Source organism: Misgurnus anguillicaudatus, chromosome 5, assembly GCF_027580225.2.
Source record: "Misgurnus anguillicaudatus chromosome 5, ASM2758022v2, whole genome shotgun sequence".
In the NCBI taxonomy this organism is placed as follows: Eukaryota; Metazoa; Chordata; class Actinopteri; order Cypriniformes; family Cobitidae; genus Misgurnus; species Misgurnus anguillicaudatus.
The window spans coordinates 16,217,852-16,232,459 of NC_073341.2; the positions used below are offsets into that span (position 1 = coordinate 16,217,852).

Here is a 14,608-nt window from a genome sequence, read left to right on the forward strand (position 1 = left end):
GTGAAGATTACTGAGGGTAATGGGGCATAGAAGTAAAAATTGGACTTAAGACACAATGTAAAGATACCAAGTGAATTTACAATACAAACATTATGATATAAACATAAAAGTTGGTGTTGAATACTGCAGACTTTCTTTATTATCGACAAGAGATGAAGAGAGAAGAGCGTGAGAGAGCAAGCTGAAGTGAGAGCTTTAAAATACTTTATATACGTTGTTTATTAAATTATATTAAGTAATAAGTAATTAGATGTGTACTGACAATTTTACACAAATTATTCTTTCACCAAAAGACTGTTAACAATTAGAGTTACATTTTTTTTTTAAATAAGGTGCTTGCTTATAAAATTTGTTAAAAGCTACAATCTGTAACGTTTGGCTCTCTATCGAACAGAGCCCCTAAGGGAACATGGAGAAAAAATTGCGTGCGCACAGTGCGTGAAACTATCGCGTGCGCAAGTGAAACTATTGCGTTTAGTTTTGTGTGCGCACGTGAAAAAGAAAGTTTCACATTTTTTTTTCAAAAAAAATTCTGCATATGAAGGTTTCGCGTGAGTACATGAAAGTTTCGCGTGAGCATGCAAAAGTTTCACGTGAGCATGCGAAAGTTTCACGGAGCACGCGAAAGTTTCACGTGAGCACGCAAAAGTTTCACGGAGCCCGCGAAAGTTTCACGGATCATGCGAAAGTTTCACGTGAGCACGCAAAACTTTCACGTGATCATGCGAAAGTTCACGGGAGCACGCGAAAGTTTCATGTGAGCAAATGAAACTAAACTTTCGATTTTTTTACTTCAATGTCACCTTAGGGGCTAGGTACTATCGCCACCTCAGTTTAAGGAATAAAAATGTAGATTACTTGATGTACATATTTTTACGTATATTAGAGTTGAATGGCATCAAATAGTTTTAAATTGACATTTTCTGTGAAATCATACCCAACAGCTTAAAGATTTGTTCACACTGTAGTCCGTGATTTTTCGTATCCGTTTTATCTTATTCGGTATTCTTGATTTTGGCGTTCATTTGTATGGTGGTTCTGATGTCAAAACACCTCTCAAAATGCTTGCTATGGATGCGAAAATGCTGAAAATTGAACCTGATGTGATTTTTTTAAGTCATAATTTTTTTTACGTGCAAAAAAGTATTTCGGACCCAATGTGCTAAGACTTTTAAATCATTATTATAAACTTGCCGCTGCAATTAGGTAGGGTATTATGCTATTTTTAAGGACTTGCTTTATAACTTATTATTGTTCCATCCAGATAAAAGTTTGAATCCTTAACCGTAAATATGATCAACACTACTAGTAATGCTTTTTTAAGTAAACATCAGTTATTCATAAACTATTTTTCTGTTCCTCTACCTCTTCCTACCAATGGTATCCTCTTGTCTTTTCTTCCTAGCCTATGTGAGCCAGGTTGTAACCAGGGGCCTGGAAGTGGGGGCCCTGGGGCCCTCTGCATGGATTTTGATCTAAGCGTTTCGTTCAAATACACAGTGAGACCAGAGATACTGGCTGCAGAAATGCTACTATCAGACACACTGGCCCCCGACTCAGATTCTGCATAGTCAGACGTCGCAGGTGTGAGGAAAGCGAATGGGGTCTGATTGAACTCAGCGTCCCCTACAGGCCTCTCAGAAGAAATGCCAGATAAGGACCTGCTATGCCGAAGCGGGCGGGGCTGAATTACTGGAGGCAGGACTAGGACGCCTGAAAAAGGTCGAGATTTATGACTCGTTTCTGCTACATTCCCGCGTTTTTGATCCCACTGAACCCCTCCTTCGGTTTTACCATTCAACTCCCACTCATGCGCTTCTTTGTTTGATTTGCTCTCATTTGCTCTTTCCCAATCTTTCCCTCTGTCGCTCTCTGAAATGAGCTCCCTCCCTCTCTCTCTCTGCCATTCTCGCTCTATCTCTCTCTCCCACTCCCACTCCTCCTCTTCCTCCCACTGCAGTTTAGGTTCAGGAAGTCTTTGCTTATGGATGTTTTGTGTGATCTGACTTTTCTCCTTTTCCACATCTCCCTCGCTCTCGCTGCTTAGCCATTTCATTGTCTCTTCACTCTTGCTTGGCTTTTTCTCTTCTTTCTTTTTACTTTTCTTCTTCGATTTCTCTTCTTTTTTAATCCGTGCCTCCACTTTTTCCCCACTCTGTCCTTTTAGTGCGTCTCTGGGCAGGCTTTGTGACCTTTGCCTCCTCTTTTCGTCTTTAAACTTTCGGCCCCTTCTTTGACTGCTGCTCTCATCACTATCAGGGCTCTCCCGGTCTCCTCCATCACTTCCCCGCCCCTTCTGTTGTCTCCGCCCCTTCTTGGTTTTCCCTGGTTTTTGAAAGCTGGATGAGATATCCTGTTGGGCGCGACGACGGGTCACTGCAGCCAAATCCGACTGCAGGGCTTGGGGTGAGGAGGAGACGGCTGCGACGTGATCACGGTCTGAGAGTTAAAATGTGTGGAAGACAGACAGAGGAAAAAGTAAAGAAACAGAGAGAGAACATTGTTATATTTATGGGTAAACTATTCACTTAGTATCAATTAATTGTTGTAATGTTGTTCCAAACAAATACAACCCTTATGTTCACTTAATAGAAAGAATTGTAACATTTTACTGGTCACCATTATCTGTCCAGATAAAATGGATGTGGACTGATGCTTTCTAGTTTAAAACATTAAATAATATAATTCAAATGGACTTTTTATAGACTACAACCTAGATGTAAAAATATCTTCGTAAACTATTGTTGGCTTCTTAGAAAAAAGAGTAAATGCTTTCTCATTTTTAAGTTGCTTTGTGACAGACATGACAGACACGGTCACTATAAACTCTTGTATGGAAAGGTGCTATAAAATCTTTACCATAAATGTTAAAAACAACAAGAGCAGAAAAATTCAGTCCCTTTGATTTACAATTTTTAAAGTTAAAGTTTTACTTTGATCTTGTGCAATGCTCTTTAGTTAAGTGTTTGAGGTCATTCTAAATGGACTGTATGCTTCACATTTAAAGCATTTCAGACTCATTAAAACTAAAAGCTACAATGTTTTGAAATGCTGAAGCAGATATTTGATATGCTAATTACAAACGCGTTAATCCTACTAAATAAGCATACAAAAATTTGTCTAAATAAGCAAGATAAAAAATTATGGGGGGATGCAAATAAATCAATAAAATCTGTACATTTATACCTTTGGAATAAAATTGGAAAATGAATGTTAACTGTTACATTTAGCTCTGTTATACTTTTAAACTGCAATCCGTAACTTATGACTCTACTGATGTCTCTGTTTAATACATAAAATTAGAGGTTACTTTACACACACATCTTTACATGGGTCAAATGTTGTCAAATTCATATTTCCCTTAAAAATCTTACCTGACAGCTCAAGCTATAAATCATTACTATAAGCTTACTGTTGGGAATCATCATATGGTAAGGTAAGGAGACAGTTTTGAACACTGATTTTTTTGTACTTGCTCAATATCTGATTTTATAATTAACCAAAATTTAATTATACAGATTGCAGATGTAATGTTTTATGATTTTTAATGTTCATCAGCTTTAATTTAAAGGTCACCGAATATGACAGTTTTTCAAGATGTAATATTAAGGGGGTCGCACACCGGACGCGCAGCTCAGCGCCACGCTGTTCTAAAATCGAACACATTGTTTTCTATGAGTATACGTACACCGGCGCCGACAGGTGGCGCCTGTCCGCGGTGCCCAGCTACAACTCAGGCCCTGTCCCAAATGGCACACTCCGGACTTTTGGTCCTCCTCAGAATCCACACTTTGATGACATCATGTAGTGCCGACTTTAGGGACCCTTGATGCAAGTCCACGAGGGTGCACCAGAGTCGTATTTTGGGACAGACTCAAGTGTCACGCCGGAAATAGGAAAAGAAGTTGCCTGTCAGTGTGAACTTCTCCATTCCATCGTCTGATTGCTCTTTCGCAAGGACTTCTGGGTTGGTAAAGTGCGCAAAGCCTGCTGCAGTGCGGGCTTCTCCGAAGACTGCATCAAGGGGGGCGCTGATGAGCACACTTCAAAGCGTAAAAATGACAGAGGGACACCCTATGGACTCATAGACTAAGCGAGCACGCGCAATTTAAGGCCACGAGACTGAAAGTCCACACGAAGTGCGCCATTTGGGACAGGGCCTCAGTAAGTTGCTCAAATCCCTGTCGCACCACAGAGTGCCACTCACATAGTTCAACAATAAATAACATCATATTTGTCCCAAATCATTAACGAATAACATTGGCTTCTTACGTATATATTTCGCATTTTTAAGTAGACGCTATGTGACTAAGCTTGCGCTGTTTAATGTGCACTTCTGTTGTACGATACATCCGAGTTGTCCTAGACGCGTCCGGTGTGCGACCCCCTTTAGTCACGGATGTCTCCAGAATGTGCCTATGAAGATTAAGCGTCCAAATACCCTATAGATCAGGGGTGCCCAACCCTGTTCCTGGAGTGATACCGTCCTGCAGATTTTAGCTCCAACCCCAATCAAACACAGCTGAAGCAGTTTATCAAGGTGCTCAGGGTTGCTTGATAATTACAGACAGGTGTTTTGGATCTGGGTTGGAACTGAAGTCTGCAGGATGGTAGCCCTCCAGGAACAGGGTTGGGCACCCCTGCTACAGATAATTTTTTATACTTTGTTGAAAAGGCCCATTTTGGGGGTTGTGCAGGAAAAAGTGCTGTTTTTGTATGTGTCTTTTTAAATGCAAATGAGCTGCTGCTTCTCTCCCCGTTTACTGTTATCATAATGAATGTGCAGTAATGAATTATGTAAAAAAGATTTAAAACAGAAACTATGACCTAACTGTGGTCAATGGACGGATGTGGGCAGGGCCTGCGCAAAGTGATGTCAGTTTGCTCAGAAAACACCAACTGTTTGTCCCATGAAACTGTTAAGGTTTATGGGGGTTAAAAAAAAGTGGGTGGATTTTTATCATTACAGAGTGATTGTGTACACACACAGGCGACACAATTATGTTCAAACTACATATAAAAGTGTCTCATATTAGGTGACCTTTAATACAGTAACATGTAGTTTTGCTGTCTTAACACAGGCCATAATATTTACAAAACAATTATGTAGCCAAACTTTTATTTATCAGTACAGTACATCTGATTTTGGACAACTAACAAAAGTAAACCAGCAATCAGAGTTAGTATAGTGAATATCAGTCTACATGAGACGAACTAGGATTTAATATTGTCATCTATGAACAGCTTTAAAATAATACTAATAAGTAAACTACTGTAGACTATAAGTAAATTAATTTCATTATGTGGCTACTTTAAAACCCATTACCTCCATTGTCATACTGTACAATAAACAGGTTGACAATCACAGTAACACTCGAAGAAGAAGTTGTTATCAACATACGACAACCAGCAAGCACAGTCAGAAATGTTCAGACGACAGAGAAATATGAGAGAGATGTAGAGAAACAGTAAAATGGAGAACTAACAGGAACAGCTACCAACCGCGTATTTTCTGTCCTTCCAATCACATAGAAACACGGTTCGCCCAGCTTGGAGTTGGTCATACAGAGAGAAAGACTGGAGAGCTCCACTGAAGGAGGAGAAGCCAAAAGAATGAAAAGAGGAGTCAGGAGATCAGGGAGTCGGAAAAGAGATTATGAAGAAAGAGTGAAAGAAGGAAAAGAGAAATGAAAAATGTACATAATAGATCAAATAAAACAAAGAGATAAAATAAAGGGTGAAGGACAAAACAAATGAGATGACCCAAAAATTTAAAGCAAATAAACAGAAGTGAATGTGTTTTTGTAAAAATAACATAATATTGAAAGTTGTTTGATGAAAAAAAAGAATAGAAAAATAAAAAGTCAAAATAAAAAAGAAGAGAACAGTTGTTAGTAAGCTTATAGAAGAACAGCAGTATTTACTTCTATGAACAGCCAAAGATTGCTACATGACATAGTGTCACATCTTACATTATGAATACATAGTTGTGACTGAGATTTGTTTATTGTGATTATTAGTAGTAAAAAAATGTAGTTATTCACTGTTGAATTCTTACCATAGTCAGGGACATATCCATTGCCTCTTTTAAAGACGAGATGTATTTTGCTTCCTCCAGATCTGATCTGCTCTACAGCCTGAGCGTGACTCATACCCGCTGTACTGTTACCATTGATCTCCACCAGCTGATCACTCACCTGAACACATTCATAAAATGTTGCCTTTAAAATTGTCCAAATGAAGTCGTTAGCTACTGCATCCGCAAAAATAAAGTTTTGATATATTTATACTCGTGCTCAGTGTTGGGTGGAAATTCAAAATATGTGTTCTGAGTGTCATGTGTGTTGCTTGTGTTTTCAAAATATGTGTTTGTTGCGTCATGTAATCCATGTGCATCATGTGTTTGGTCAAAATAAGTGCCTGCTGCACACGCGTCAAGAGCGTTTATGATAAAAGAGAGCTCACGTTCACAAAATACACGCAAGACACTCTCTTAACAATAAACTCTGATTACGCATGAGATTATGCGGGTATCTGGCAAACGCAAGCATCTCTTTTATCATAAACCCTTTAGACGCGTCTGCAGCAGGCACTAATTTTGACAAAACACATGATGCACATATGTTCACTCGACGCGCCAAAAACATATTTGAAATGACGAATCACACACATGACGGGCTACATACATGTTGTGACAAACTTTGCATCGTGCGCCCTCGAAAAAAGAAGTCACCGTACTGTATATATGGTTTTGCGGTCCAGAGTCACATTTTTATAAATTTAAATAAATTTAAATAAATATATAAATAAATATTCATACTTGACATCCCAAATACTCAAATTTTTTTAGCTTCTAACATTAACTTATCTTACACTAACCCATTTTGCTATCTATTTTAGGGATTTCTCTGTCGTTGTTGTTTACAGTTTTTTGCGATTGCTATGACACTTTTTTCGGTGCTTTTGACAAGTTTTCTAAACTCTTAACGCACCAACACACCTAAAACACACAACTGGCAAAACAGTTAATTTTATCCTCAAAATCACACATTGTAAACTAAACTCTCACACTGTTTACAAAAACACTGTAAAAACACTGTAAACATGTTTCAGAATCAACTAGTTATACCAGATCACCAACACATGCTCTCTTCCAACTGAAACATTTAGTCATGAAATGTCATGAAAAACACAAACATAAGATGGAAAAACAAAAACTGCATACGTTTATGTGTAAGTCTGTCCTAGATTGTATTGATTATAGACTGAGTTTTGCACTGCAGTCTCTTTTGAAAACTTGTTTATATTTTTGTTTAGTTGGGTTAAGTAAATCCATGCATTATGTTTGTTTTGCTGCAGCAATTCAAGACAAAAATGAATCATTCATCTTAGAGTACAGTTTAGGAAAAAAGGTAGACAGAATTGCTGCAGTAAAGACTTTACAGTATTTACAACAGGACATTACTGCAAGATAACAAACATATTCAATATTACTTCCATTTACAGTAAAAAAAGTAAAAAATAAACAAATACAAACAGAAAAAGCCACTGAAGAATAAAGCAAAAAAGAAAATCTCATCATCTACTCGACTGCGTTTCTATTTGGCCACATGTTCTCATTCACATTACACCTGATTTTTCTCTGGCAAGGCATCTTGTGAAGAACCTTTTGCCATGTCTCTGACAGTGTTCAGGTGTGATGTCTGGGAATGCACCATCTATTACATCCAGGTGGTACTGGAGAAAAACCTCTCCCTTGTCATGGTGGTCTTCCGCTGACTCGTGCAGACATATATCTTATTTTTGTGTTGCTCATATTGTTCCTTTTCCACACAAGATCAACCTATAGAGGCCCTCCTTTACTCTATTGTATGCCATATGGTCATGCAATTGAAAGAACCTGAGTGTGTTTCCTAGGTGGGAATCAGCTGTGATTTATATATTTGCATTGGTAGAATAAGTTTTTCAATCCCAATGGAATAAAATACAGGGGATATATTTATGTTTCAATTCATCATATAAACAGATGTTTACTTTGACTATAAGTGAGGTTTAGCACATGATGTTATCTGTTTTGACATGCTGTGTGAAAGCATTTGTAAATTTGACATTTAAAATCTATTGTTTTGGTCTTGTTTGAGCTTGTCTGTAAAAGAAGTTAAAGCATTTTACATTTGTGTTAATTGTATGCATTTTGTGTTAAACCAACAAGAAATGTGTTAATAGTATAGCTTACATAGGTGGATGTAGTGCTAACTGTGTTAAGAGTCTTGAAAACTTGTTAAAAGTATTGAAAAATCTGTCATAGCAATCGTAAAAAACTGTAGGATGATTTATTTTAACTAACCCAAACCCATATAAAAAGATTTTGGGAGTTTTATCCAGGTGAATGTAAAGATTATTTAGTCTCTTTACAAAACATTTTTTCTAAAATGATTTTGTTAGACATTTTGTTTTCCAAACGTACACATACACACACCTGTATTTTGTGGCTGCGTGAGGCTGGTCCACCCTCCATCAGACCCAGCACATAGAGACCCATGTTATATTCACTCCCTCCTCTGAGACTGAAGCCAAAACCCGTTGGTCCTCTCTCCAGCTCCACACTGTAGTAGTGCGAGGCATCCTGATTTGTGTGTCAAAAAGAGAGAGAGAGAGAGAGCATTACTGCAGTTGTTATTATGCCACACAGCTTATGTAAAAATGTAAAAGTACTGTGATATTGTATCTCACCTTCGGTTTTGACCTGTTCGATTTCCTGTTCTTATAATCAGGGTCATAGTCTGCTTGATCTGAAGAATCTGAGAAAAATAAGAGAGAGTACTGAGAATATGGATATCCAATTACTGTAGGATGATTTCTTAGAAAATTGTGATTTTCGAAACAATTTGAGGCAAACCCGCATCTTGTAATACAAGCATTGTTGCTCATTGTTAGTTCATAGCTAGTGCGAAAGCTTATAAAAGATACTTTATTTTAAAGTGTTAAAAGCATTACTCATAAAAATATGTACTGTATGCTATTATATTTACATTTATTAATTTAGTAGATGCTTTCATCCAAAGCAACTTACCAACATTTTATCTGGTGCAAATAATATTAATTACCACCCATGAAAGCAGCAAGTAAACTGAATTTTACATTTAGGGATTTGATCTTTTATTGTTTATGCTTATTAATCATGGCAGCAATAATTAATAAATTATTATCAAATCAGCAGAGAGTGATTTAGATGAGCAATGTAGCCGAGCACACATTTGGCATTTTAAAGAGCTGACTCAGGCACCTGTATTGCAGTGTAGTGATGCTGTAAAGTCTCAGTAAAGTATGACAGATAGTGGCAGTCTACTGCATCAACTACAATCTACAGCAGGACTCAGTATCCTGAAGGACGGGGAGTCACACTGTACAGTAGCTAGTATTATTATGTGCATCTGCCATATTACCTCATTTGCATAATCCCTTTAGTGAACTGTGCACTAAAACAGTGCAGACAGCAGGTGTCATAAACAAAGCAATCATAAAGTGTAAATTGTTCTTCATGAGTGCTCTTATGAATGAATTAGGACTTGGCGTTTTGCTTGCATTGGCTATAAAAAATATTATGGGCATTATTATTTGCTGAAGTTGCAACATGAGGAAAGAAGATTTTCAAAAAACCTTAGAGATAATTCACATAAAAATGAACATTCTGTCATTATTTACCCACCCTTAAGAATGTTTGTAGGGGCACGCAGTAAAAAATCCCTTAATGCAATAAGGAATGTTTACAGTGCACCTTTACACTCATTAGGTATTCACAAATATGGGCAAAATCATAATCCTGATTGTTTTGGTAAAAACCATAATCACGATTATTTAACATGACTACTCAGTGACTTTGAAAACATGCATTTATTCAAGTAAGTGTTGCAACAGGCTACATGTGTCAAAGCAGTGGTGCCTTACAAACACAGCAGCATGGAATTCATATTTTAGTCACACAATAATTGTTTGACCTTGATTATCTTGTTTTTGTAACTGTTTGAATCAAAAATTGAAAGATTAATTGCACAGTCCTAACTTCCTTGGTATTTTTTCCTACTATGGAAGTCTGTGGTGCCCCGTTTTTTTTTTTTGTTACAAACCTTCTTTAGAATATCATAATTTTTTTCTTTAGTAGAACAAAGACATTTATAGAGAACAACCTGATGGCGACTAAATGCTTTGCATTTTTGAGTGAACTATCACTTTAAGAGTGAGAAGCACTGCAACAAGAGACATGTACCATTCAATGCATTTAATGTTTAAGTTTGCCATTACAGATGTTATGTCAAAGAAGTGTACGTTTATTAGTTCGGTCATTGATAGTCATGTCTGACATGTAGTGTGCATGCATGTGTAATAACATAATTTGTGAATATATGTTTTGTGCAGCATTGATGTATTGGTTATGTTAGATGCTGTACAGAACATGTTTAGCCAGTGTTTGTTAAAGATACATGGTTTATTATGGACCACGCACACCAGATTATACAGATCCTTACTTATTAGAATCTTTTATTATTATTATCATATCAGAAAAATGACTTTCATAGTATTTTGTTTTGTTTGTCATGTCTTTAATTTTAAAATGTTGTCAAATCTTATATTTGGGCCACTGACATCTCCAGTTTTTAGCTTTGTATGTCTTTTTTTAATATACCTTACATAGAATCTTAAAATGTAATATTTAACTTGTCTATGTTTAAATCAATGTAGTTTGCACATTGTACTAACTATTCTTGTCTACTAGCAAAATCCCGCTTTTAAAATTAGGATTATAAAATGGTTTGTTTCAGTCCTTGGTTTTTGATTGGTCAAAAGCTGTGTATTATTTTGCTATGACCACTGCACCCAACCATTCTGTGTAAAAAACTACTGCGCAGCACCCTTAGCAACCACCCTTAGCAACGACTATTTTTCCAAGTAGAAGGCATTTACTTTTAGTGATTTTACTTTAAATAAAAGTTCAGTTGATACATACTTTTTGTTTTATTATTTCTATTATGTGGTTACCATTTTATAAAAGGTAGCCTGCTTGAGACTAGTGCTCGTAGAATAAGTCAAGACTGAAGGGTCATGTCTAACAACACCCTTTAGCCGTGACTTATTCCACGATACAGCGTAACCTCTTATACTTAATTTCTTATGTTTACTTGGTGTAATAGACTTACGAGCACTAGAGCGTGGTACAATGGTTAAGCGCAGTGTATTTCCAGCTCTCCGCAGTATCTGTGCCAGCTCTCTGTGAGGTAAATTAACCACTGATCTTCCATCAACAGCTTCCAGTCGATCTCCAGGTCTGATCTGCCCGCTGCGGGCCGCAGGACTTCCTCTGCGCACCGTCACAAACCTGTGAGGGAGGAGAGACGCTGCTGCAGAGGAAAGAAAGAAAGAAAGAAAGGACATTTTTAAATCACAAATAGTAAAATTTACAATTACATAGAACAATAATATCCTCAATAAATCCATTTCTACTTCCATTACGTGGTGTAGAACAATTAGGAAATATTACAGTCAGTACCTGTTCCTAAGAAAATTGCTGTTTCAGCAAAACTTTGACAGTGATAATACCTCTAATACGCTGTCATTTTAACAAGCTTAGCTGAGAATTTGTGGATATAGAAAGTGAGCGAGTAAATTCTGAAAACTTGAGCAGAATTAATGTGGCATTTAAATAAAAAAAAGTATTTGGTTGTGATTGACTTTTGGTAAATTAACCAAACAAATACACATGGTAAGCATGTCAAGCATAAAGATGAATTAATTAAAATGAACAGAGAGATGAAAAATCTCTCCTGAGAGAAAGGGTTCATGGATGTAGGGTGAAAAGAGTAAAGTGGAAATAATTTAAATGCAATGGAGATAAAGACTGTGAAAGAAAGACAGAGAGGGAAATAATTTATTAGGGTGACAGCAAAAAGACTCTCTCTCTCTCTTTCTCTCTCTCACACACACACACACACACACACACACACACACACACACACACACACACACACACACACACACACGTCAAAACCTATTTCAGGGTGGCTTTTAAAGACATCTATCATTAATACACACACTGAATCAGAGATTTTGTGATGCTGTATTAAATCCTTCCTGTTATTAAGTCAAAATCTGCATTGATGTTAGAAGTGCAAACTCAAACACTGATATGATGAGAGAGATTTAAATCAGATTACAGATTTTTATTTTGAAAACCTATGAATGTGGTTGTATGAATTCATACGAATTACCCAACTTGTAAAATCTGTACAAATTCTCGTGAGATAACGTTGAAATGGCAGAAATATGAAACTTGTGGAACATGTAGCATTGATATTTATTCATCATTATTACATTACAATAAAATTAGAAAATAGAAACGTACACTGTAAAAAATTATGCAGATGGTTGCCAGTAACTTACTGTAGACGATAAAAAACTAAAAATGTTTCATGTTCATTTAACTTTGAACAAACTGTTGCCAGTAAATAACATAAATGTAAAATCTACAGTAAGTTACTGGCAGCTAGTTGCCAGTAACACCCAGTAATACTGTAATTTCTACAGATTTTTTTTTACAGTGTATTGTGCAGAAACAAAAAAGTTTTATTTGCATATATTTTTACAGCACACAAAGCATTTTAATCTTTTAAAGGTGCAGTGTGTAATTTTTAGAAGGATCTCTTGACAGAAATGCAAAATAATATACAAAACTATATTACCAGGGGTGTATAAAGACCTTTCATAATGAACCGTAATGTGTTTATTGCCTTAGAATGAGACGTTTTATCTACAACCGCAAATTTTAACGTTAAAAAAATACTATATTTCTGTAAATGTCATGTTTATTTTCTATTATTTCATGTAATAATAAATAAGCAGTGGTTTTATCTTTTTAATATACATTATTATAAAAGTAAGTAAATCTTTTCTTAACCTTATCTTAAATAACCAAGACCTATTAAAACTTTGCACTAAACTAACAAAGTTAATTTCTGTATAGATTTATAAACTATTATAAAAAATGTTTTTTATGTTTCTGTTTGGATTTATTTTGGATTGTTTTCAGTCATAGTATTGACTTCATTATGTTCTTTATTATTTCAGTTTTAATGAATTTTCTAACATATGTGGAAAAATATTATTAAGTGAAAGTGATCCTAAAACTTTTGAATGTTACATAAGCTAGTTGGAGAGAAAAAAATAATAATACTGCTCTATGTGTACTTGAATAGTAAGCTAATATATTATACTTCATTATATATAGCAGTATACCTACTTTTATCTTCTGTACAATTCTCCTCATCTTTTCTTTTTTCTTAACCTGGGCACTCTTTTCTTATCTATAGTTTAAAATGTGTTGCATACATCTACCGCTTTGCCTCCCTCGCTATGCGGTGTCTCTATTAGATGCTGTGACTTGAGGTGAACTAACCCCACCGCAGCTCAATCTTCTCCACCCGGAAGTAACAAATCTTCTCTGGACAAACACTACAAAGTCCTGACCAGATTAACTGATCACATGTTGACAATGATATGATTGACGCGAGGTTCAGTTGAGGAATTAAAATCCGATCACGCATTCCGTTATCCTCGACATCAAGGACACGGAGCGCGCGCGGTTCATGGCTTCGTAGCAACGGGTGACGCGACCCACGCCACGAACGCACCTTCCGCTCCCGAGCACTTTGGAAAGTAATGCTTTTACTCGTTTTAACGTGTTGTTAGACGCGACATGTGAACGAACTCTTAAACGTTTAAATCAAAAATCAAACGAATATAAAACAAAGTGAATAAAAATCTTTCTGCGGGCCAGATTATGTTATATTTTTGAAAGGTGACGCGAAGGGGAGGGGGAGGGCGGGCTGCAAATGCCCGCGGGCCGGGAGTTTGAGACCACTACCTTAACGGACAAACTTTTTTACTAAGTTGTCTCCAACAATGACATGTTTGTCCGGTGGCGGCTACCGTAGCTTCTCTATGTGTTTCAAAAGCAAGAGGTGAGCAGTGGACTGAGCCGTTGGTTGCAATTCGCAACCTCACCACTACATGCCGCTAAAATTTACACACTGCACCTTTAAGTAGCCACCATTTGCCAAGATTAGATTTCTGCTTTTATTGTTTGTTTGGCAGTTGTTGCCACTTCTCTGTACTTATCCACTCCACATCTTATCCATTTACAATTTCACCATTTTAGTAAATAGTGTATATCTTACCACATGGTTATAAATTTGCTTTTAGTTGTTAATTGTTAGTTGACCAAACATGTCCTCTTAAAACAGCAAGCCTATTTTCTGATGTGGCTATTCTTGTGTTTTGTCTACTCTAAACTGACTCCCTAAAAAAGTGCAATGTTTTGTGTACACACTAATAGAGCTTTAGTAATCTTGCAGTCACATGGGTACACTATATGGCAGTAAGAACGTGTTTATGTCCCTAAACCAAAGTCAATACGCTTGTCTCCATTAGTTTGTGCCATTAACTGACAACTACATCATGTCCTGTGCTGACCTACTTAACAACACAAATACATTTTCATTCTTCGAGGGACAAATATTCCTGTGCTAACATAAATCTCATTCTCTTTTCTTCTCAG

General features: G+C 36.6%; 1 protein-coding gene across 3 annotated transcripts in view; it reads right to left on the reverse strand.

Moving 5' to 3' along the window:
• Positions 1–669: 669 nt before the first annotated feature.
• The window catches only part of magixb (MAGI family member, X-linked b), an 80,873-nt gene continuing 66,934 nt past the window's right edge, over positions 670–14,608 (reverse strand). For all 3 annotated transcript variants that reach the window (XM_073867641.1, XM_055168343.2, XM_073867642.1), the window contains 5 exons: positions 11,196–11,396; positions 8,734–8,801; positions 8,480–8,626; positions 6,059–6,197; positions 670–2,439 (listed from right to left, as the gene is read on the reverse strand). In XM_073867641.1, coding sequence (XP_073723742.1) covers positions 1,346–2,439; positions 6,059–6,197; positions 8,480–8,626; positions 8,734–8,801; positions 11,196–11,396 — 1,649 coding nt within the window. In that variant the 3' untranslated portion in view covers positions 670–1,345. The remainder of the gene's footprint in view (positions 2,440–6,058; positions 6,198–8,479; positions 8,627–8,733; positions 8,802–11,195; positions 11,397–14,608) is intronic.